We start from the raw sequence: 25,509 nt of genomic DNA on the forward strand, positions 1-25,509 counted from the left end.
AAAGTATGTGACTTTGCGCGTGATTGTATGTTGAAACAGTTAAAGCGAGAAAAAAATGATTATTTGTTGCTGGTAACCAAAAATGTCGTTAAAAACGGAATACAAGGCAGCGGTCGGCACGCTATGATGATGATGATGTCGATTTGTAATGCGCAGGTATCCATTCAGAAGAATGCTCATTGCGCAGAAAAAACAAAAGAAGAAAAAGTAAAGCGAACAAATATATAAAACACCAGGAAAGTAAAAAATATAGACAGAAGTGTTTGAAAGAGATGGGTCTTCAGTCTTTTGCGAAACGTGGTTGGTGAAAATGTTCAAGCGCATCCAAAATGAGATCGTAACCTCTTAACCTGTATATCACTAACACATCATGCACGTACGACGTGGGGATATGGGGAATAAGTGTTTTACACCGAGCTAGCCTTGTCAACAGATGCCATATGCAAAGAAAGAACACTAGATGGCGCTGTCACCACCACAGTGAAGTTTGGTTGTCCTGGGTTCAGCTCTCGCCTCGGGCACTCTGTTCTGTCTGTGTATGTGGAATCTGTTTACAGGCCTGACTGCCTTGCCGTGGTATCACGGATATTAATTAGTTCGTGGTGATGCAGCCTTAGTTGCTGGCTCGGCGTCAAATACCAAGTACCACCACCATCACCATCACCAGCACCGGACCGCCCACGGAGGGAACAGAACAAATGCACGTCGTCAAAAAACGACGTCACAAACTAATGACGCACACTGTCTGTCGTTTGAATCACGTGGTCAAAGAGAGGCTTTGTGTTTGACGCCGCGCCAGCAAATGGAGGCACAACCACGAAAATCTAAGAAATGAGAATGTCATCTTGGTTTTGTTACGCCGCCTTCTTGTCAGCAACCTGCGCAGACGGTAGGTTTCATCCGCATTTTGTCCGCGAATCCTAATAAAATGAGACAAACAGAATTACTGTCACTGGAAATAGCAAAAATATCAGTAAACAACACCCATTACCTTCAGAATAATGTCAGGTAATCAATCACCTGACGTGCGACAAACAAGCTAGTGACCGGTGTTTACTGCCTCTCTGTAAGTCCCTCCTGCAACAAGACAAATTCAACAAATGCATCTTCATTGATAAAATACTAACGGGTAAACTGTCCTCCAATATAACTCGAACTCCTCTAACACTTAATATTCCCTTTCCTAGAATAGACATTTTCAAATCAAGTCTGAAATACTCAGGGAGTGTGCTGTGAAATAGCCTCCCTCTTCATCTAAGCAATTGAACTCCCTGAACTGCTTTCGACGGCAGTTACTAAAATACATATACGTATACTAGAATGTAGGGAATTTGATGACGCCTCCTCCAACAAAGATTCCTAAACCATAAAACATTACAGATACTTCCCAACTCCAGGACCCTTGTAAATATCTGCTTTAATCCCTACTTGTGTACATATTCACCTTCCACTCTCTTTTAATATCATACTGTATGTTTATTACTATTTATTCTTTTTGTACTTAATTACTTAGATTATTATTCCCCCATAAAGGGCGAGGGCTAAATGGAAAAAAACATGTTATCATGCACGAACACTAAAAAATAAAGAAAAAGGAAGCCATACATTTATATTATCATTTCGTTCTTTAGTCTAAACAGCCAGACACCAACTTCATCTCTACAACAAATCGGTGGAACTGACATCGAAGCGATTTAAAAAGTGAATCCATTTAAAAAAAAACAAAAAAACAAAAAAACACGCAAATAAGAAAACGAAAGAGCCCATCATTGCTTTGCAGACACTGTCGGACAGTGGAGGCAACTGATGAGTAGTGTTCACAAACAAAACGAATGTCGCTTATGTCGGATGTCTACAGCAGGACTTTCTAATCAAATCAAATCAAAATCAAAACAGACTTTATTGTCTGTCTAGGAGACCCAGGACAGAAATTTGTCTTCGCCTTCAAAGTGTTTAGACCAGTGGTTCTTAACCGGGGTTCGATCGAACCCTAGGGGTTCGGTGAGTCGGTCTCAGGGGTTCGGCGGAGCCTCCGCCACGGAGGTCAAGACACACCCGCAATTCGTGATGACACTAAAGAAGGGTTCGGTGAATGTGCATATGAAACTTGTGGGTTCGGTACCTCAAACAAGGTTAAGAACCACTGGTTTAGAGTCTCTTGTATCTTTGCCACAAAACGTTTCTTGCCTTTTGAAGTTTAATTGAAGAGCCTCACGTCTCTTCATATTTGACGTTTTATTTACGTCGTGCGTTTTTGGCAGAGGCGACGTTGCAGTTGTCTGACACCACCACGTTCGTCTTCAGCCCGGAAGTCGGAGCCAGTGAGCTTGGCGACGACCTTGTGGATGTGTCTGCTATCGTCCCTTCTGGTCAGTGAAGATGACATCGCTGACGACTTCACATTATGTCACCGAGGGGTATGGGGCGGGAGGAAATACATCACACCCTTAAAGTAACGCATGCTCTATACCAGGGGTGGGCAATTAATTTTCCCAAGGGGCCGCATGAGAAATTGTGATGGTTTTAGAGGGCCGGACTAATATAGTTAACTCAGTTTTCCCCAATACTGTATATATATATACTGGCGGGCGCTCCAGCGGGCGGGCCGGTCAGAGACAGGAGGCGGGCCGAATGCGGCCCGCGGGCCGGCCTTTGCCCAGGTCTGCTCTATATAGTTGCTAGATTTGCAATCTTTTTGAATAATGTGACACGTTCTGGTGACAAAGATAAAACGGCCATATTTTGTAACACATGTGTCTACTATTAACCTCGGGACATTTTGTTGTGCAGATCCGGGAGATGCCCAGGACAGTCGTCATGGCAACCAGTCTCTCCGCTCTGCCCGCTCGGCTCTTAATGATAACAAGCACCGTGAGTTCCAGACTCAATGTCATCAGCTGACTAGACTGTAAAGAGCATTTGCTGGTGGCTGTCTTGCCCATGGCAAACAGAAGACAGATGGTTGTTGAGCGAGAATCGAGCTTGTTGTTACTGTGGCGCCATCTTGAACCTGTCCGCCACCAGTCGCTGTGGTGATGTTGGTGTATTCCAACAGACCTCTGCAGTAGAATTATTCTTTGCTTTGTGCCGTTTTGTTCGTGAGCCTCTCACGGATTCATACACATATGCACGAATGGATGTATGCACGTACCACTCAACTTTTCCACAAATAAACAAACATGATTAATTATTTAACACGCTTTCCCCATAGCCAAGAATGAGCGTGAGTCAGTGTGCGTTGATCTGAACGCCATGTTGGCGAGTTGAGGCCAACCCTGACGTCACTGTGCCATTGTGTGCAGGTCACTCTGGCGTTGCGTGTCTCGAAAGGCAAGAAAAGTTCAAGATGTTATCCAAGAACCGACCGCTGCAAATGGTCTTAATAGTGGAAGAGGGCGAGGAAGCCAGAATGTCCTGTCACTTTTGGTTTGTGGTATGGATGTGTGTGTGATGACTCACGTTTAATAAAGTATACTACTAAACCTTCAGATAAGGAGAAAATAGAATTTACCAGCGTGAAAATCCCCATGTAACGTGTGGCGTTAAGAAAGTCGTTACCATGGTTACTGGTCTACTCGACAACTTTCACCGACTGGGATAAGGAACCTTCTGGTATTATTAGTTCCGTAAATAGATTAAATGATGAGGCAAGTCTCTAGGTGGATGTTGACAAAATGACAAAACATCAACCATTAGGCTTCCTGTAGCTGAAGGCTGTGCTGTGCTGAAAGCTTGGCGTTGGTGATGTGAGCAGCGAGGACAGCGACAACGTCACCGAGACCAGGCGGTGGGACGCGCTAGAAATGGCTCGAGGGAGGCCGCTGTCGCAGTCGAGGGTGGGGCTGGCCTCGCCAATACTCTGGTACAGCATCGCTCACTATGGGCACGGGACTGGCTACCGACTGACCGAGGTGGAGCCAAGCATGCACGACGACGACAGGATGAACCGGATCTACATTAGTACCGGGCACACGCTCATCATTGAACGTACGAAAGCAAGTAAGACGATCAAACCGCTTGTACAAGCCATATAATTATCATACTTGGCGACTCTCTTCATTACGACGATCAACATGACTGATTTAGGACGAGGGCTGGCGGAATGTCAACAAATGACAACACACACACACGCACCGGTACTTGCATCTTGCTTTCGCTTACCAACGACTTTCTGGTTACAGCATTTATATTTATTTAAAAAGTGACAGGTAAATCCCTTTACTGCTGACAGAATTCATGAGGTCCGAGGTGATGTGCGCTCGTCTATGTTTCCCAAGAGAAGCCATGTAGGTCTGTTTCAAGTGGAACTAAGGTGGAAGAACTAGGGGAAGGGGAAGGTTCTGTTTTAATAAGATCCGATACATCTCGGTTCAGTGGGTTTTTTTCGCTTGAATTACTTATGCTAGAAATCTTGGAGACCTCATGCATATAAAAAGTAGTCGAAGCTGATGAGGTGTAGGTAAGGTGCTGCGTATACATGTACTTCAGTAGCAGTGAGCAGCCTTTGCTCGTTGCCTAGGTGATGCGGGCACATACTTCTGCCGTGACACGACCGTGCACGACCGCCACATCAAACCCATCGTCATGCATGACGACATCCAGCAACTGCTGACTGCAGAGGGCACTTTCCGCTTTCTCATTCACTTGGACGGTGAGACGCTTGATGTTGTGTGTGACTTTGTCCGTTTATTGCTACTTCTCTACTCGTCTTCCTTTTTGCAAAATCACGATACTCTCATTCTTTTTTATTTGGTTCCTCTTTGCGTTTTCTGTATTTGTCTTTTATTCGTCATCATCTCTGTTGTTTATCCTTCCGTCTTTTATATGTTGTTTGTTTGTTATTCTTTCCCTCGTATGTTGTCCAGGTCTCGTTCTTGTTCCTAATTGCTAAGATCAGGCTCCTTGAGTGTGAGTTTGCACTATGTAAATCTTGCGTTATGATTATTATTGTAAGCAGCAGTAAGGAACAGTGATCGCTCACATTCAGAAGTTTCTTTGTCAATGTTCACTTGGGCTTCACCAGTAAGTAAATCTTTGTTTTGAGATTAATTTCTGTCTGACATAAGGAGCAGAGCAAAGCTTAGCTAAATAATTTCAATGCATGCTAAATGTTCGTTTCTTTGAAATACGTTTTCGGAAACTGAAGTAAACTTTGTATGATATTTCAGTTCTGAAGACGGCTCACATTCCTGTGAAAGAAGGTGAGTCAGGTCATAAGAAGAGACACGACAGAAATGGTCAAATTCAAGTCTCTGTTTGCTTATCGCTGTAGCCATCTGCTGACGACAAAACTTCTGTATGGCGCAACTCTGATGTTAGTAACGGAAAGGCTTGAATGCTGTATCACTGATGTGAAGTCTTGAATGACCAGCAGTAAACTGAAAGTGAATGACGACAATAACTGCTTTTTCGTCCCTAGTTCTATCAAATCATGTCCCTTTGTAACGTTTTGTGAAGAGTGTGTTATGAATGTATGGGAGCGTGAGTAAACATCTGCATTTAAAACTCGCTCGCGGCACTCTTCTACTTTTTTCATTCAAAAAGGTCCTGCCGACAGTTAACACATTTAATGTCTAACACAAAAGAAATGGAATGGTGAAAGAAAGGAAGAATAAAAATATAAAAAACGATGTCTAAAGCCTACTGCCTATGAACTATTACGCCTTCCTGACACTGTCACTTAGTTGACTCGAAAGCCTGCCGATCCAGTAGTCCGGTTCTTGTTGTTAGTAACAGTGTTAGTTCAGTGTTAGTTCAATATCCATACACAGATATCCAGTGGCACAGCTTTGAGTCACAAGTCCTGCCCTTCAAGCCCTTGGTTCAGCTCTACCCTTCGGTAGGAGAAGTGTTAATTTGCATGCTAACCCGCCATCTTTGTCTTACGTCAAAACCCATGGCATTAGTTAGTTAGCCCATTCGCCCCTCCTAGGCCATCGATGACAGTTCATTGAGTGACGTAAAATAATTCACATGGAGACTGCGTCATCAGTCGCGTGACGGCTCTTCCCTGGGATTACAGCTCAGTCCTATGGCCTACGTCAGCAACTAGCAAACAAGGGGCTTTGAACCGCGAATCGTTACATCCCTGACCATCTTCCCATCTTCTACCCGCAATGATCTCGAGTGGCATGTCCCTATAATGCCATGTAATTCATAATTTCATTTGACGTGCAATTTTTTCGTTAGATCAGTGTCATCAGAGTATATGCTTATGCAACAAAGGTACCGGTTACTTAGTAATTGCAAATCGGGGGAGGGGGAACGCAATATCACACTTACATTGCAAGTCTAACCCTAACCCTAACCCATAGTTTTTATGTAACGGGTGCCTTTCAGAATGTGTGTGTGCCGATGTAGCAGGCGTCTCCCAAAGAACGGCTGGCCGAGTCACGAGAAACTGAAAAATACAAACCCTTCTGTGACAGTTGCACATTTTTTGCATATCTGCATGAATTATAAAAAGTATAAAAAAACCTGTACACTCAGCTTGTTCCAAGTTTTCTTAGAGACTTTCTTGCTTCGAAAACATCTCTGGCTGTTATTGGCCTTCATTGCCGTGTTGTTTGTTGTGTTTTAGTGTCACCGACCAAGGCAAACAACAAACCCTTACCATCGTCCCCTGTAAATCACGGTGAGAATCATTTGGGGAAAAAAGCTCAAGATATTAGAAATCGCACTTGGGACCTGCTTTTGGTAAGGGCGGTGCCCCTTGTAGCCCTTCTCTGAACCTCTCAAGTACCTGTTCAACAGCTCAGTCAACATGGACAGGAACAAGGGAGGGGGAGTATTTTGTGCCCCACGGGTATAGGCTAGTGCGTGTGCCTCTGAATTCTAAATCTGCTACCCGCTTTTTCGTGAGTATCACAGTCATTACAATGTAAAAAAAGGGTAAATGATGACCCCAGCTCCTTACTCATTACAAGTAAAGTAAGCGTAATGTTAATTACAAAATCATAAGTGATATCACGTGGCCGACAGCCCTGGTGTTGCGGTGAGACGATGTATTTTGGCGTTACCTGTTAGGTGTTAGGAATGTGGTGGAGATGGGGAGCATGATATTTGTCTCAGTGTATAATCTATGTATGACAGGGTCGAAGAATCTGCAGGTTTTCTGGGAGTGGGGAGAGTGGGGGCCTTGCAGCACCTGCGACACTCCTGGGGAAACCCACAAGCGAGGTAAGAAGGAACTATCGAGGTAAACTTGGCTGTCTATATCGTATCTCTGAAAACCTTGTGAACTGTCAGGTTATAAACTGTTCAGTACAAGCAAGTGTTGATTGAAATTACCTTGTAGCCTCCATCGCCTGCAGGTGTGTGCTCGGTGAGGAAGCTCCATAACGACAGGCCCGTGACGCCCTGGTACCTGGATGCTGTCCTCAACACCTACCCTTCCGGTGTGCCCTGCAGGTCGTCACTGTTCCACCAGGAGGACAGCGGGATGCTGGACCGAAACCTACTCCACTCGGACGAGCTGGAGAAGAGAGACTGCAGCCAGCCATGTAAAGCGGGTGAGAACTACTCCATGACTCCACTGTGAATGTGCTGGGACCGCAATCAAGGGAGTCGGACTTTCCCTCCCCCACCCACTCGTTACCTCACGCAACGGGAAGCTCGAGGCACGAGCACAATCTGGCACATGATGAATGGCTGGCTAAACTTTAATGAATTACATCAATGTCAAGGACATTAACGTGTACAATGACTGTACACTGTCACCATGGACGTGTATAGGTGGACGGATGACTGCCGATGTAATGAGACCCAACGACCTAACGAGAATCAACGACTCCTCGAGGTCTGCGCATGAAGCAATGCCTTATGGTCTGTCTATAGGTAGACACTACGTCTTGTAGTGTTGCTGAATGGATTAGCAGACATTTTCGTTTTATTATTTGTCGAAACCAGCGCATAATAAAGATGTGTTGTATAGGGTTTTTTTCGTGTTATTTTATTTAGATTTGACGTGTTGTTGTTGTTGTTGTTGTTGTTGTTGTTGTTGTTGTTGTTGTTGTTGTTGTTGTTGTTGTTGCTGCTGCTGCTGCTGCTGCTGCTGCTGCTGTTGTTGTTGTTCAGACTATCAAACACCCGCTCGCTCATCAAACGAAGACAGCACACCGTTCACATCTGTTTGTGCCTGACTGCGATCGGCGAAGAGAACGCTGGAACAATTCACTTGCGATTTGCAATATACAAAGAGAACGTTTAGCTTACGTAGGCATCTTTTAAAGTCACCGGACATGAATCTTACAGAAAGTCTGTAAAAACTTCCACGAACTGTACCCTCAAGCGCACGAGCAGACCTCGAGGAGTCGTTGATTCTCTCTGGTCGTTGGGTCTCGAGACCAACTCATCTTGCAAAGTTCTCCGCTGTTAGTCTTACTTCCACGTGGGCATGATAAACATTTCATAAACATTTGCTACAAACATTATTCAGACATTTTGTAAACGTTTATAATGTCAATGGTATCTGGGTTTTGCAGGATTTCTGAAAGGCTTCATGACAAGAAAGTCTATATCTCCAACCGGCCTTAAAAAACTGAGTTTTGTGGAGACTAAGAAGGGTAAAGCTGTTAGCTTTAATTATTATTTAATTAATCAGCTGTTTAACTATTTTGACGACTTCTAAATGAAGAAATATTTTAGTTATGATTGTCAAATCGTATTTTATGGTTCGTGAACTCCGCAAGTGCAAGAAGATATGGAAAAGTTTAAACTGTCAACACTTACATCAACAACAAAACAGAAGGGACTTAGACAAAGTCTGAAGGCTTCTAGCTCAAATGTGTGTTTGGGGTTTAATTTTGAAAATCCACCTCTGTCCAGAATATGGGTCAGTGATCTGTCTATCTATCTATCTATTCCTCTTCGTGCATCAGGTTGCACATAAGGCCTCAACCAGAGTCCGCCACCGATGTCGATCGGCTGAAACCCGCTCTAGGTGACCCCATGTCCAGCCCTTTCCTTTCATCTCCCTTTCCACTGTTCTTCTCCAAGTTTCCTTTGGGCGGCCTCGTTTTCTTCGGCCGTCTGGAGTCCATCGTAGGGCGACTCTGGAAAGGTCTGCTGTCTGCTGGCGGAGCACATGTCCAATCCATCGCCAACGCCTTCGTTGAACCTGCGTGGTGATGGACTCGGTTTCAGTTCTTCGGTGGAGTTCTTCGTTGCTGATGGTGTTTGGCCAAAAGATGTTAAGTATGCGCCTGAGGCATCTGTTTTGGAAGACATCAAGCTTGTTACTGATGGTTTTGGTCATCTTCCATGATTCTGATCCGTAAAGGAGGGTGCTGATAACATTTGACTTGAAGATTCTCAGTTTGATCTTCTGGCTGATGTTTTTTGCCTTCCATGTGCTCCTGAGTGAGGCGAAGGCCTGGCTGGCTTTCGCCAGTCGGGCTCGAATCTCCACCTCCGCATCCCCAGTGTTTGACATTTTGGACCCAAGATAGGTGAAACTGTCAACTTCCTCAATCTCTTCTCCATTTAGTTTGATGCCGTCTTGGACTCTGGCGTTCACTCTCATACTTTTCGTTTTCTTTGTGCTGACCTTCAAGCCAAGGTTTCCAGCTGTTTCTGAGAAGGCCTTTGTTTTTTCATGCATGTCTTGGTGGCGGTGTGACAGCAGGGCAATGTCATCAGCAAAGTCCAAGTCTTCCAGCGTTGTTGTTGCTGTCATAGTCATGGTCCATCTGATCCCTCTCCTCTCACTGTCGGTGGAAGTCTTCATGATCCAGTCCATGGCCAGGATGAAGAGGAACGGCGACAGAATGCAGCCCTGCTTCACCCCGGTACTGACGTTGAAGGGTCTGTGAGCTCCGTGTCACAGACAACCTGGATTTGAAGTCGCTGTACAGCATTGCAATGACCTGAACAAGTTTTGCAGGGACTCCGTAATGCCTCAGGATCTTCCATAAGGACTCACGGTGGATGCTGTCAAAAGCCTTCTCCAGGTCGATGAAATTGATGTACAGCGGTGTGTTCCATTCGTTGCTCTGCTCCAGAATCTGTCGCAGAATGAAGATGTGTTCGGAGCAGGATCGCCCAGGACGAAATCCTGCTTGCTGTGGTCGGAGGTCTTTCTCAAGAGTTGCCGTCAGTCTTGACAAAACAATCTTGCTGAAGACCTTGCTGGTGAGGGAAAGAAGTGTTATGCCCCTCCAATTATTGCTGTCTCCAAGATCTCCTTTCTTGGGTAACTTGAAGATGAGCCCTGTCTTCCAAGCAACAGGGAGCTGCCCTGATTCCCAAACTTGCTTGAAGATTTCAGTCAGCTTGGGAGCTGTCACATTTATATCTGCTTTCAACATCTCTGCTGTTATTCCATCTGCCCCTGGTGCTTTGCCGCTCTTCATTGTCTTGACTGCTGCTGTCACTTCTTCCAGGCTTGGTGGGTCTGTGCAGATGTCAAGGTCTATAGCTGCTGGCTGGATGTCTGCAAGCTGAGGGGGATCTGGTCTGTTCAGAACCGACTCAAAATGTTCCCTCCAGCGCTGTAGTTTTTCTGCCTCTCCCTCGATGACATTACCGTTCACGTCTTTCACTGGTACATCACTGTTTTTAAACCCGTTGTTTAGCTGTTTGTTTATCTTGTACAGTGTCTTCAGGTCATTTTTACTTGCTGCATTTTCTGCTTCATCGGCCAGTTTCTCTATGTGGTCTCTTTTGTCGGTTCTTGCCATCCTCTTTACCTCTTTGTTTAGTTTTGCATATCTTTGTCTGAGTTGTTCTTTCAGGCGTTCAGATCTGGTGCTGTTGATTCTTTGTTTGACTGACTTTCTCTCTTCTATCTTCTTCCATGTCTCTTCTCTGATCCACTGTTCTTTCTTTTTCCGTTGGAAGCCCAGTATTTTCTCTCCTGATTCCTGTAAGACTCGATTGAAGTCGTCTAAGGTCATCTCTTGTTGGTCTCCTAGTGCTTGGAACCTGTTCTTTACTTCCATAGCAAAGGCCCTTTCGATGACTGGATTTTTCAGTTTGCCGGAGTCCACTCTCTGCTGACGTGCCTGTTTTCCTCGTGATCGACGCAGCTTCAGAGAAACTGTGGCTATCACAAGAGTGTGGTCACTGGCAATGTCTGCTCCTCTGTAGGCTCTAACATCTTGAAGTGAGCTCCTCCATTTTCGGTTGATGATGACATGGTCTATCTGGTTTTTGTGCTCCCATCTGGTGATGTCCATGTTGCCTTGTGGATGTCTTTGTGTGGGAAGAGTGTGCCACCAATCAGTAGGTTGTTTTCTTCACAAAAGTCTGCCAGTCTCTCTCCGTTGTCATTGATGGTTCCGATTCCATGTTTGCCCATGACATGCTCCCTGCAGGTGTTGTCACTTCCCACCTTGGCATTGAGATCGCCGATGATGAGCAACATGTCATGGGCTGGAACGCTTTCTGAGGCTGCTTGGAGCTGATCGTAAAAAGCATCCTTGTCTTCTGCCTCAGAGTCATTTGTTGGTGCATAGCAAGCTAGCACTGTCAGCTTGGTGTACTTTGAATGGAATCTTGCTCTCAAAAGCCTGGGTCCATAAGGCTTCCATTCCAGCAGTGCCTTTTCCGTTTTCTTGTTGAGGAGTAGAGCTACTCCTTCAGAGTGCTGAGCGTCTGATCTTCCTGAGAACAAGATGGTATGTCCTGACGCTAGTCTCCTCTTTCCCGTGCCGGTCCATCTGACCTCACTGACTCCCAGGATGTCCAAGTTGTAGTTGTCAAACTCCTTGACTAGTTGGAGCATCCTGCCAGTCTGGCCCACGTTTTTCCTATGTGTTAATGCCTTTTCATACTGTCTTCTTTGCCATGAAAAGAAAATGCCATTTGCAAACATATTTGGTAAAATAGAAATTAAAGGTTTGATGGTAATTGTGTCGTCTATCCCTCCCTAAACCCATGAGAATTTAAATTGTCCTCACAACATTAATACATACTGAGTTGACATAATATATATCCTTGTATTTTGATTAATTTTGTATCATCTCCTTTATTTACATTTGTGCAATATTAATACTGATCGTAATGTTATAGTATTAAAATCACCCTCCCAACTTCACGTTGATGCTATTTTCTGCTTTAAGAGAGACATTATACTTAATGTGTCAATGTCATGGTTATGAAAGAAAAACATTCAAAAGTATAGGTTTGTGTTGAAAGTGATTATCATCATACATATAATACTTTTTTGCATAAAAGCTAAGTGGACTGTTTTGGAAGCCTAATTATCCGAAAAGCGTTGTAATCTTAAGAATTATATAAGTAGAGGAGTTTTACTTGATGTATATATAAAATAAAAGTTGATGTGAAATGTTGATTCCAGGGCTTTTACTCACTTTGGCACTTAAATTCATGCACACTCAGTTCAATAACTCCCTAAGTAATTGTACTTTTTTATCATGTAACACAGATAGCTAATAATGACTGAATCGGTGGCTGTATGATGGATCCTCTTTCTGTGCAGCCGACGCGCAGGTGACTATAGTGAACGAGACGGTGGGAGACACGGTGGAACTCTACTGTCCGGGGTCAGTCTAACCGTTTTCAGCAACGGTGTCCTTTGTTCGTCGTGGTCTTCCTGTAGCTCATCATCTGGCTGTGACTCTCATCTCATTGTGTCTCTTGTCGTGACCTTTACCAATGAGCAAAGTGTGTGACATGTATAGTGAGTGGTCAAACTGCGAGTGTGCGCCAAGTGGTCTGCGTTTGCTCGTGCACCTGACAAATTTACATCACGGGGTGCTTCCAGTGTTGTCACCATAGCTGTGTGTCATCAATTACCAAGCGCGTGTGTGAAGAAATTGTGATGTCTGTATGTGATTGTGTGTTGTCAGTGCAGCCTGTGTGTGTGTGTCATCTGTACAATGTATGGATTGTGTGATTGGGATGTGCAGCATGCGTGTGGTGTGCACTGTGTGACTGTCGTCTTTGTTAGTCAATGGACGTTCTCTCCCTGGAGCTGTTTGTTTAGAGTAGAACTCGTACCTGACCCAACCCACATTTCGTTCACACAGCGTCACTAAAAACTTAGTATAGTAGGACACTTGTTTTCACTGCCAGGCTATAGGTGGAACTGTTTCTGCATGTAAAATCCACAACAAAATAAAACATATATATACATACAATATTATATTTATATTGTTTTGCAAAGCGACAGCATTGATCGTAGTGTAAGGTTTATAAATCATTGTATATGACATTGAATTTTCTACTGCATTACTTAATATTATCTTTGACATTGCTATAATTATTTTTACAAGACAGTGAACGTTGTGCCAAATGTGCAGATTTGATACTAAATACGTACAGCGTGGGGTGTGACTGTTATAATCACTTGATGTCGTGTTTTTGTCTGTGATTATTGACATGGTCGTGGCTCTCTCCACGCCGGAGCTAAGCGATTGGGTGTATTACAGAAGATCGCTAAAAAAAATTGAAAAAGCGACCCACTTCTATTATACTTTACTTCACCATGTTTCGTAGCCAAGGAAACGACGGCTAAACACTGCGATTTTTAAAAGAACTTGAAAAATCGTTTGAAAGTTGTTGAGCTTGTGGTCGGATGAAATACCGTGTTTACTAACCCAGGGCCAAGGTTGACGAGGCGGTAGTGTGGGTCAACAAAAGCAAGTACATCCCCAGCAATCAAATCCGCAACGCCACAGGGGGGCGCGCCTGGGTGAGCGCTAACGGCACACTCCACATCTCCACCATTATTCTCGCCGACAGAGGCCCCTGGATGTGCGTGGTGGGTGGCGAGAAGAAGGGACATGTTTACCTTAATGGTGCGTGGGCTGGCAGCACTACCAGGCAGCCACAAATATCCATAAATAGCATGAAAAACAGGCATCATCATCATCATCATCATCATCATCATCATCATCATCATCATCATCATCATCACCAAATCATCATCATCAATAATCTCATAGCGATCACCCTTCCAGGCAAAACGTTTTGGCCATTTGGTAAAAAAAAAAAAGTAACTCGATGCCACAAAAGTATAATTTTAAATAAGTTCAGAAATTAACTAATCTTACCTTTAGGCAACAGTATACTTGGCTCTGTTTGAAAATGTCCACATTATCAGCCAAAAACGCTTTCTTTGCAGCGTTGGTAGAAATTACAGTCGCTGTCGTATAATGGCTATTTACACACAGAAATAGTGAGAGCACAGCGCTATTTAGTACTGACAATACATCATTCTTCTTTATCCACCCACGCTCCTTAACGAAGCTGCATAAGGTTGGTTTACCTGCTTGCAGTGCTCGTGCCGGAGTCACGTGACTTCCAAGTGTACGGATGGTGGGTTATCATGTCCTTCCCCATCTACTTTATCGTCTTTATCCTCCTTCTCGCCGTCAAGCACTGGAACCGCAAGGGCCTTCTCGTGGTCGGCGCCAACTCTGATCAAAGTGCAGATTACTACGGGGACGCGTCCGAAGACGACAATGTCAACAGAGCATGCGTCGACTCTCAAAGCAGAGACAGCTGCAGCTACTTCATTGATAGCAGCGCCATGACCACCATCACAGACAGTAGTTACTGTGAGGGTACGAACAGGTCATACTTACCATAACGGACGGTGTTTAATTATGATACAAACTGTACTCACGATAATGGATGGTAGGTGAGAGACGGTTGTTACCATTAACAACACAGTAATCATAGCGATGACCACAGACCCTTTGCATGAGTCTTCACTCAAAGTATCAAACTGTGTCCCACCATCGCCAGTTTCTTCACTTGCTTACACAGTGTTACAGGAAATGGTGTGTGGTGTGGTTGTCCCATATTGAAATTGTGCAACGAAGTATAAATCCCATGTGTCTATGTGTGACAAATGAGGCGGGGAAAGGATGGGTCTAACTCGCCCGAGAGGAAAGGGAACTTTTCTGCTGGTTCCATGACATCCTATGGCACACGTGTCACACTCTAAAATTGTAAATGTTTACAAAATGTTGAATAATGTTTGCAGTAATTTTTTTAATGTTAATCATGCCCATCAAAGTAATGTTTGCGTTCAAACTTGTTTTCAAGCTTTTTAAAATGTTTTATAAACATTTAGTAGTTGTTATTGCTTAAACACTTAATAAATGTCTTTTAACCCTAATTCAGGGACCTAAGAGTTCCTGCAGGCTGGGAGGCTACTTGCTACAACGCTTCCGGCTTAGCTACCGTGTTTTAGCGAATGACTTCAATGGCTATGTCAGCAAAGTCTGTTAGAGTAACAACAATAAAGAAACACACAAAAGGTGGTTTATGCTGCTGCATGGTAGAATGCAACTGCATGTGCAAGTATCACATCTTTCCGTGGTTTTTTTCCCTCCGCGGGCAGGTATATCGAAAGACCTAGACAAGTGGCGAGCGGCTCTCATTCATGCTAGGCGGTTGCTTTGCCCGGACCGATCAAAGGATTTCTTCCTGGGCCGGACGTTCCCTAGCCAGCTGTAACACATCCTCGTGTCGTCCCACGTCAGCAACCAGTGAAGCAACCGACACCTTGGAATGCCCATAAAACGGAACCATCGACACTTAGATATGCACATAAAAAGGAACACAGTACCCGGAGTATACATTGTGCGCACGAACTGAAAACGAGAAAACGAGTGCCGAATTGCATGGTCCCACACAATCTAATTACGAACTTGTATTAATGGCCTACTTGCAGACGGTTTTTAGTTAACTACTAGAACGAGTCTGGTGTGTACAAAGCTTCCGGTTTAGTCGCATTCATTCGCTGAGACTAACAGCTCCATGGTTCACCTATGCACGTCTGTGGTCTAAGATTGCTTTACTTATCTAATGTCTCTGACTTATCACAACTGCTTTAGTCGGCGTTTTACAGTTGCAGCGTGCCATTAAACTCCCAGCATGCACCAGCAACAACTCTATATATATATAGCAGCACGAACACGATCTACAGCACACGTTGACACTTGTGTTGCTAAAACGCGAAAGTGGACTACAAATGTGTGCTCCGACTGAGCCGTCGACAGTAGTACAACCACCGAATAAAAAGGCTGAATGGGAACAATTAGTACAGGTGGAGGTCTTTGCACCTGCGAGCCGGAGGTAGCCCGACAACAAAGACAGCTGCGAGCTTCTTTGTCCTCCTACTGCCGTGTCGTCACTCGCCCTGCACAATAAATATTTACAAAGATTAGAACGTTTGAGAAAGGTATAACTATTTTGAAGATTATGCTCCTCATAAATATGAGGTAAGTTACGGAAAAAATTAAAAGCTGACCTGCAGGGGGATTGATGTGACGTTTATCACAAACCACCTGTTGCCGCTTCTCTCCCCTTGAAGAAAACTTTCAAGAAGTTTCAAAACATTTAATAATTTTGTAACTATTTGCATATTATGCCCCCCATAAACATGAGGTCAGTTATGTTAAAATTTTAAAAAATAAAACTGGACTGCTGGCGGAATAATGTGATCAAGCAACTACGACAAACTGTTGCCGCTTCTCTCCCCTCGAACAAAACTTTCAAGAGTTTCAAAAGATGGCGGCACGGAGCACGTACTCTCCCGTGTCAGTAAACGACACAGGTCAGGCCAGAGCTTTGAGAAGGGCTGAATCTAAAACTTCAGTGACGAAACCTCGTCGCCCTTTGAGTGTGTGGACATTTTCGTTGGTTATCATCGGCTTATGTGTGCTGTTTCTCCTTGGATTTTGTCTCGGATTTTACGTAAGAGAGAGCCAGAGTCAAATCACCAACATAGAATTTTCAAAGTGTGACGGAGTGCTTCAGGATGATTCCGAGCAGTCAAAACTTGCGGCATTGCACGAGGATATCATGTATCGCATTCGTGGGGAACATGTCTTGAAATTCTCGCAGTAAGTAAACATATGTAGTTGTAGTTTTTGGTAATGACTTGCGCATGGAAGTGCAAACATCAAAACACCAACAGTGACTCGAATGAGATGTCACACGTAAACACCCTTTTTTTTCTGCCAGGTTATTTTTGGCAACACATTAACCGCTTCTGATAAAGAAATAACGAAGTAAATAATGCAAACTCGAATTGCATAGTAAGGACAAGATTTAAATCAACATTTTCATACATAAACAACTTTTTGTGACAGTTTATGTTTCCGATCCCAAAGGTTAATCAAGGTGAGAAACTTTATGAAATACTATATTTATTACAAGTTTTAATGATCTTACAGACAGTTAACAAATGTTGAGAATAAAAATATGACACCAAACTATGGTATCGCAAGCCTAGAGCGTGTCAACCATTGTATGCACTTATCTCAGTTGCATTTTATAATGACTCATCAGATCGACACTTTTATGAAAACTACCAGTAGCTTGGGTGCGGTATTCAGTCTAAAAATAAACTATTATTATTGCTCCTTTATTTTATTATAGTATTAAAAATTAAATACATTAAAAGGAAATAGGGCTTGGTCAAAAAATTTCTGAAGGATAAAAAGTTGCAAAATGTTTGAATATCATTTAATTCAGGACTAAACTGTCTTAAAACTTAATCTTAAAATAAGAAAACTTAAAGTAGATTACTGTCAGCTATGACTACACCATGAACTTATATGTAGCACCAAGTTTATTTTTGTAGCAAAACCAAGACGTTTTTAGTGTCAGCTAAGAAAATATTTATAGTGTACAGCTGCCTGATCATATATTCACACTGTAAAGCTGTGTATCACTTTACATGGCTCATTATCTCTTTTGTAACTGTTGCCTGATTATGATAACTCTCTAATATAAATGTAGCCAAGCAATAACTTTTTAAACCTGAAATCTGTTATAAGGAGATAATCATGACTAATTGCTTTAAAGTTAATACACTGGACACAGGCAGTTTATTGTGTATTGATAACTGTTGTTACTTGAATGCATAGTGACCAAAATGTGCATGATGACAACAGTCATGTATGAGTCAACAGTGTTAAACCAATTATGTAATGACTTGCATATAATACATGCATAATACAGATAGAAATAAGAACAGTCTGCATCTTTAGCAGAGAAATACCTGCTATGAGCTTTACATGAATCTGCAGAGAATACACATGCCTGAGGTGTAACAAGTGGCTATACACAGAATCAGACCTTGTTGTGTTCTTAAAACTGACAGTACGTAGCCACATAGAATCTGGCTGTTGTACTAGCCTTCAGAACTGACATCAGCAGAGGATCTTTCCAAATAGTTCACATTCACTAATTAACTAAAGGCTACCTACCCCACTGTTTTCTCAACATAATTAAAAAAGTAAAATCATAAAGTAAAAAAAGAAAACATTAGTTTGTCATGAGAGAAAGAAGCATGCTTGTCTAATCCCCTGCCATCAGTTCGTCAAATTGAATCTTTCAAAAGTACATTAGAGCTAAACCATTAGAGTCTGCCAGTAGACTGTTTATATCCAAGGCTGTCAGTTTTTGTGAGGCACTCATGTAAGTCTTGCATTTTATCAAATAAAAATTGTTAACTGTAATTATAGATATCATTTCTTTATATAGATTCAGTGATCAAATTTTACTTTAACTAGCTGGGGGTTTGAGTTGTGGGTGGATGAAAATGTTATAGAAAGGTTAGGCACAACAACTCAGATGGAAAAGAAATAGTAGAGAAGTGAGAGCACAGCTCAATGTTCAGATACACCCCTCTTCACCTCCCATATCCATGTTGTATTTGTTGCACTGTGGCCTAACACATGACATGAAATTTAGCTTCACTTTACTACCGATTACCAAACAAGTCAAGATCTACATGTTCAGGCTGCTTACTAGCATGCAGATTGGAAAGAAAAGAGGTTGTCTTGGCTAGGTGTTGCCACTAGTGTCACATGAAACATCTGTGGCGGCTCTGTCAGCCCACCTGTTGGAATGTAACACCAGTTCTCCTGCCGCCCAACAAAAACAGCAATGCAGTCTGTAGCTAGCTGAGCCAATTGAGTTAGGGTGCCTGCCCTTAAACAACTGGGACAAAGCTATTCAGTTTCAGTGGTTTGCAAAGTGTTGGCTGTCAACAAGATAGGATCTAGGATTATTTTATAGCTCCAAAGGGACAGGTTGCAAACAGGTTGAACCTGTAGACAACACTATCAAAACAAACCTTCCCTTTTACAAAATCAGAAAATGATGCTGTTTTGTGTTATGAGGTACTGGTTGTATCACAGTCCATACTCTTGTAAGTTTCTACTTGTTGCCATGTTTTGCACTGCTTTTAACAAAGAGTGCTTACCAAGCTGCTACTGATTTTGAAGCTGGTGGCTGTTCTTGGAGATACTATTTAAGTCATAAAAGGAAGTCTCATTAATAATTACATTATACAGTTTTTTGCCACTTTTCACAAAAGCCTTTGTATAGCTGACAGTATTTGCATTTAAACATTACAGTCTGCAGTCAACAGGACTTATAGTCATATATTGAACGAAAGAAGTGGAAACTTAGGCAAGCAGAATAATAAACATATCCACTATCAGTATTGCCTTCAGGAATCTGCATTTATAATTAATTTATATATAAAAAAATTTTGCTAGAAGAATAAATGAAGTTTAAAGGTTTGTCAACCCCCTCAGTTTTACCAGTACAAAATAACACAATTTCTTTACAGATCATAATTTCCTCTGAATAGTTCTGGTTATTTAACATATTCCATATTTGGATCCAAAAGTTTTTACTCAATGAATAGTGCCAAAATATGTGTTCAATGGTTTCATTGCGTAAACCATATCCTGTTTGCAAAAACAACAAAAAGGAGATGTAGTGAGCTTACATTTATAAAGAAATTAGTTTGTGGGTAGGATCCAATGTAAAATTCTTATCTGAAACCATCTGTACTGGGTATCTATAGTAGTATAAAAGGGGTTTACAAATATATCAGCCCAGTTACCTTCTTTAAATTCTACCTTCCACTTTCTGAGTGCAGATGGGTACACTTTGCCTTGAAGAATTTTTGAAACTTCTTTATTCCCTTTTCTTATAATAGCCCGTCCCCTATTAACATGATCATTCTAAGAGACTAACAGGCAATTACACTTTACTTAATATTGTTTTATGGACTGGATCAGGTCCATCTAGGTTAAGGGATTCATGCTAGTTAAGGCAAGATATATAACAGAATTCTTCAAGAGTCAGAAATGTACCAACAACATTAGTGAGGTCTCCTTTTTTTTTTTAACTTTTGCATCCAACCATTTCTTAATGCATATACAACTTATTTGCCTCTAATAATATTACCATTAAAGTGAATGGACTTCCCGAGAAATTCTTCACTAAATGTTGGAATGCACTTGTTAATAAACTTTTTGTAATGCCTCATCACATCTTGCCAGAATGGATTTTTGAAAGTTTTTCCTTACCATATTAGCATATTGACCACCACAAGTATCAAGCTTCACTAACTCTGGAGAAATAACTGACCTCAAGCTAGTAATACTCCCACTGTTAAGTTTCTGATGTCTTAACCAGCTGATTTTGAGTGTGGCTATGAAAAAGTTAAGATCCAACATTTGTTAGTCTTCCCTTGTGATATTGCTTACAGCTTACATCTCTTCTCCATTCCAAACAAAGGAAAATAGTTTGTTATCAATTCTTTGTATCAAGTCAAGGGGGGGGGGGGTCGGGTAAGGTAGTTAGCAGGTGAACCATCTTAGCTATTACAAGAGATTTCATGACTGTTATTTTCTCCAGGGGTGTTAAATGTCTCTTTTCCCTACACTGTAAGATTTTTTTCCATTTCCTGTATTTTGTCTAGAAAATTTAAGTTAACAATTTGCTCCAAGTTAACAGAAAATTTAATGTACCCAGAATATTGAAAATTCCCGGGTTCCACTTGAAATTCCTGTCTCTCATATATCTAGTATGTCTATTTTTCATGCTACCTATCCAGACTGCTTGAGTCTTGTCATTGTTAACTTTTAACCCTGAGATATATCTAGTGTGTTAATAGCTTCGTTAAAAGAAGATTTTTTGCTACCATCTAGAAAGCATGGACTATCATCTGCGAATAAAGCCAACAGCACTTCTTCCTCCTTAATCTTTATTCCCCTTATTTTATTATTTTTCATTATCATTAGTGAAAGTAACTCGGCACAGATTAAGTATAAATAAAGTGAGATTGAATCCTCTTGCCTGCAACCTCTTTTGAAGCTAAACCAACCTGAGTATTGCACATTGAAATATATACAGATGCATTATTGTACAATGTGACAAACCATTTTATGATAGACTCTGGAAAACCAAACAACTTGAAAGATTTTTCAATAAATAACTAGGATACAGAATTGAACGCTTTCTCAAAGTCTACAGTTAGCAATAATCCAGGGATATTATTAGCATGTGCAAAGTTAAGTACATCATAAGTCATCCGAATATTATCCCCCATATATATCTACCTTTCATAAATCGTCTCTGACATTCATCAATCACCAGCGGTAGCACGCGTAATCATTTAGCAATACAAGCTGATGCAATCTTGTAGGCTACATTCAACAGAGAGATTGGCATCAAGTTTTCAATAAACTGTTTTGGTTTCTGGTCTTTAGGCAAACAGGTAATTATCCCTTGCCTTTGTGAGACTGATAACTGGCCTTTTTCAAAACTTTCATTACTTGATCTAACAAGCAAGTTCCAATATCGTCAAAGAAAAATTAAAAAAAAAATTTTTTTTACTTCAACAGTAAAACCATCTGGGCCTGGGCTTTTATTTTTCATATTCTTTAGTGCTGAACAAGCCTCCTGCAGTGTAATAAGGCCCAATAATTATTTATGTTGCTGCATAATCCTTGCTGTACCCTTAGGGGAGAACCATGGAACTATAGAGAGCCGTTATTAAGGTACCATCTGCAAGAGTGTAGTACATCAGAGCCACTTCTTCAATTCAGACCAGTCTTTTTTTTTTTTTTAAAGCTGTGTAGATTGCAAAAATAAATATTACTTTAATTGAAACATTCAGCTTCATTCTGCTATCCTGTGAGGTGTACTGATTTTCTGCATGATGCTTGACAGAGAGTTTAGCTATCAGGATCCAGTGTCTGACAGTCTGTTCGAGCACAGATTAGAGCAGCATGTTCACCAGGTTTTGGAGCAACTTACATTGGACGACCTCCATGTTGAGGAGCATGAGGTCATGGTGACTTATTGTGACCCTGGTCAACCTAATCATCTCCAGGTAATGAAACAGATAAGTATTTGTAATAGTTTTCTTAAATGAATAAACCGCAAAAGATAATCGTGTATAAGGTATAAATGTGTAGAAATCTTCGTTTATTTGACTCAGTAATTTATACAGAGATAGTCTTATTGTTGGGAGAACCTTGTTGCAGGTATTTCACAAGGGCAATGACACTGTACTAGAAAGCATCAGGCTTACAAATGCTGGTGATGACACCCATACCCTTGCCTCACAAACCATCACAGAAAATTGGAAATACCCATTTGTGGCCTTCTCACCTGCAGGCATAGCTGAAGTAAGTAAAATATTTGAACCATTCCTTTGCTTGAAGCCTCTGTTTTAATAGAACAAATTCAAATGTGTATGTAGAATAGATAACTTCTGTATTTATTTTGCCTTTCCTTTCATGAAATCTGGAAACAAGATGTTCATTTATTGTCTTGGTCACAACTCATTTGTTGCAGGACACATAGCTTGCATTACCAGCATGTAGGTCAGGACAATACTAACGGAATAATTAACCCTCACAGGAAACACTTTGGACTCTTCATTGCAATCTGATTATTTGTCAAAAATAAAAGCTTCGAATTAAAAATGGATTATGTTACATGAAGTATTGTTTACTCTTGGAAGAAGTTTCTCTAAAAGAGAAGCTAAAACTAAAGCAAACAAATATATCATTTAATCTTATAATAATGCAGCAGATGATTTAAAGAGTGCATATTAAGCGCTCATATATAATATAATAGATAATTTATAGAGCATATATGAAGTGCTTCTAATAATATAATAGATGTTTTATAGACTTGTCAAGTAACATATACAGCACATATATACCGATAAGTTTACACAGTGGTACCCTCAACACATAGAAAGACAATGTATAAAGAATATAAAAAAACCCTGAAGATGCTACAGAATCTCAGTGGTCCTCTTTCAGCAAGATGGCATGTTGCATGATCAACAATAATGTATCTGAAAGTTTGGCGAATCCCTAAACAAACTACTCAGTTCAATGCATAAGTCTTATAAGGGTTTTGGAATACAAGAGAACACGAAGTGAGCAGATTCTAAGTTGGTAGTCATAGATTATTAGATTTGGGACTATGAAGGGTGGAGCTAAAGATGCTTCAACATGATGATTGTCTTGTATTGCAAAGTCAGTTTTATTTAAAATATCTGCACACTGGCCAGCCTGTTATTTAAAAAAAGTACTGTGTTAAAACATGAATGAATTATAATAATGAGGATTTATATAGTGCCTTTCTAAAAACATTTTGCTCGGAGCGCTTTACATAAATCATATATTGACTAAATCATAAACAACCATGCATCCATATTCACTTGTAACAGATATGCTGACTTCTACTCCAGACTGCTCAGACACAAAGTAAATACAGACACACATTATATCTATCAGGGTCAGGACAGGGTCACAATGAAGTCGTTCTGAAATGATGTGTCTTAAGTTTGGCCTTAAAGGTGGTAATAGAAAGGGAACTTGTGTGTGCAAACAGATCTCCAGTTAAGGGCAGTAGAATGGGTGGTAGGCATATTATTGACATTAGCTAAAGGATTTATCACACTTCTTTTGTCAGCACTGCTGAAGTGCACAAAGACCAAAGATGTTGACACAAGGTCTGAATACACAACTGTTTATAGTTTAGTGAACATGGCATGAAAAAGGTTTTCCTCCTGCTAAATATATATGGCTTTCTCACTGTAAAATCGATCATCAGTTATGTAGACTGGTTTGATCTTTCAAAGTATTTCAGCAAGACATACTGATGAAGATTTATTTACTCATTGTCTATATATGACAAGAAATCATGTGACTCAAGCATTTTATTCAGTAAGCTCCAACTAGATAGAGATATTGTACAATTATAAGCCTTGCTGTTACTACAAGGGACTAGAGATGCAATAATCTATCTATTCCTCTTCGTGCATCAGGTTGCAATAATATGTTGATAATAATATGTGCAATATTTTTAGTGCAGAATCATGCATATATTAAAGTACAACAGACAGTAAAGAGACAGGTTACAGTAATAAGAAAAATTATCAGCAAAGAGATGGTGGAAGGACAGACTAATCAACAAATATAAAAAGGGTAAATATAGTACAAGGGTGCAGGAGAAAGATGTGGCAGGGAGTTGCAGCAGTTTTGTCACTGACCAAATATCTCTGCACTATTGCTGAATAGTTACACCCATTGTCAAGGTAAATGGAACAACATCTACCAGAATCCTTTCCGGTGGTCACTTTTCGATCATCCATTTCTTTGCCTAGTATGACATTTGCGGTTATGCTTTTGAGCTTTTCCCTTCTATGGACAGTTACAGGAGTAGTACTCTTTGCTGCAATTCCAGCAGGTAACCTATCTGTTCGATCCTTTGGTGCATTGTTTACCCTTACTTGTCTCCAAAGCAGTAATTCTTTTTCAACAAACTCCTTAATCTCTTTCCCTTCCAAACCCTCATCTAATGCAACCTCTCTTAGCTCTTTTCACTTGTCCCTCTAGGGCAGACCTGGGCAAACGCCGGCCCGCGGGCCGGATCCGGCCCGCCTCCTGTCTCTGACCGGCCCGCCCGCTGGCCGCCCACCAGTAAATATACTATATATACAGTATTGGGTAAAACTGAGTTAACTATATTAGTCCGGCCCTCTAGAACCATCCCAGTTTCTCATCCGGCCCTCTAGAACCATCCCAGTTTCTCATCCGGCCCTCTAGAACCATCCCAGTTTCTCATCCGGCCCTCTAGAACCATCCCAGTTTCTCATCCGGCCCTCTAGAACCATCCCAGTTTCTCATCCGGCCCCTTGGGAAAATTAATTGCCCACCCCTGCTCTAGGGCATGGCAAACTCTGCTTCTAATCCTGCTGTGCTAACCCTATCGCTGTTGACCTGAATGGTACTACCCTTCGCGTTACTTGATTAACCTCCCAACGATACACACAGCTATACATACACTATCTGTTCAAATACGCAATATGTGATAGGGCGAACATACACTGCACGACATATTACACACACACACAACACAACGCTCGACAATCTCCCACAGGTGATGAGGATGAAAAGATGTAGGTGAATTGAATCCAAGAGGCACAAATTCAGAGGAATGTCACTGAGAGAGTTATAAAGAAGATTGCAGGCGAAGACCGTTGTTTTCCCGCCCCATTTTTAGACCAACTGCTTTTCTCTTATATAAGACGTCTTTTTCTGCTTTAAGTGACATGGAACAAATGACGCACACAAGACGTCAGACCCAAGACACCATTCTTTCACAAAACAATGTAGGACCTGCCACAGCTCATTACAATGTCTGACATGAAAGAATGTGTTGTATTTGGCTGATATGAATAATGTGTCTAAA

General features: G+C 41.5%; 2 protein-coding genes across 4 annotated transcripts in view; both read left to right on the forward strand.

The window, feature by feature from the left end:
• The first annotated feature begins 398 nt into the window (after nt 1-398).
• LOC112555055 lies at nt 399-15,648 on the forward strand. Of its 3 annotated transcripts, none has more exons than XM_025223209.1 (15): nt 399-889; nt 2,262-2,369; nt 2,791-2,871; nt 3,303-3,426; nt 3,755-3,999; nt 4,520-4,651; nt 5,169-5,201; nt 6,581-6,634; nt 7,093-7,179; nt 7,314-7,511; nt 8,484-8,564; nt 12,443-12,506; nt 13,567-13,763; nt 14,244-14,531; nt 15,097-15,644. In XM_025223209.1, the coding sequence occupies exons 1-15, from the start codon at nt 832-834 to the stop codon at nt 15,102-15,104; spliced, it is 1,758 nt and encodes a 585-aa protein (XP_025078994.1). In that variant the 5' UTR covers nt 399-831; the 3' UTR covers nt 15,105-15,644. The 3 variants fall into 3 exon arrangements, with proteins under 3 accessions (XP_025078994.1, XP_025078995.1, XP_025078993.1); XM_025223210.1 differs by having other exon boundaries at nt 14,244-14,525; XM_025223208.1 differs by having other exon boundaries at nt 14,244-15,648.
• Nucleotides 15,649-15,931: 283 nt separating this feature from the next.
• LOC112555054 (N-acetylated-alpha-linked acidic dipeptidase-like protein) overlaps nt 15,932-25,509 on the forward strand; it is a 28,942-nt gene continuing 19,364 nt past the window's right edge. The window contains exons 1-3 of the mRNA XM_025223207.1: nt 15,932-16,823; nt 21,964-22,126; nt 22,281-22,424. Coding sequence (XP_025078992.1) covers nt 16,489-16,823; nt 21,964-22,126; nt 22,281-22,424 — 642 coding nt within the window. The 5' untranslated portion in view covers nt 15,932-16,488. The remainder of the gene's footprint in view (nt 16,824-21,963; nt 22,127-22,280; nt 22,425-25,509) is intronic.

The sequence above is a fragment of the Pomacea canaliculata genome, linkage group LG14 (genome assembly GCF_003073045.1).
Source record: "Pomacea canaliculata isolate SZHN2017 linkage group LG14, ASM307304v1, whole genome shotgun sequence".
NCBI lineage: Eukaryota > Metazoa > Mollusca > Gastropoda > Architaenioglossa > Ampullariidae > Pomacea > Pomacea canaliculata.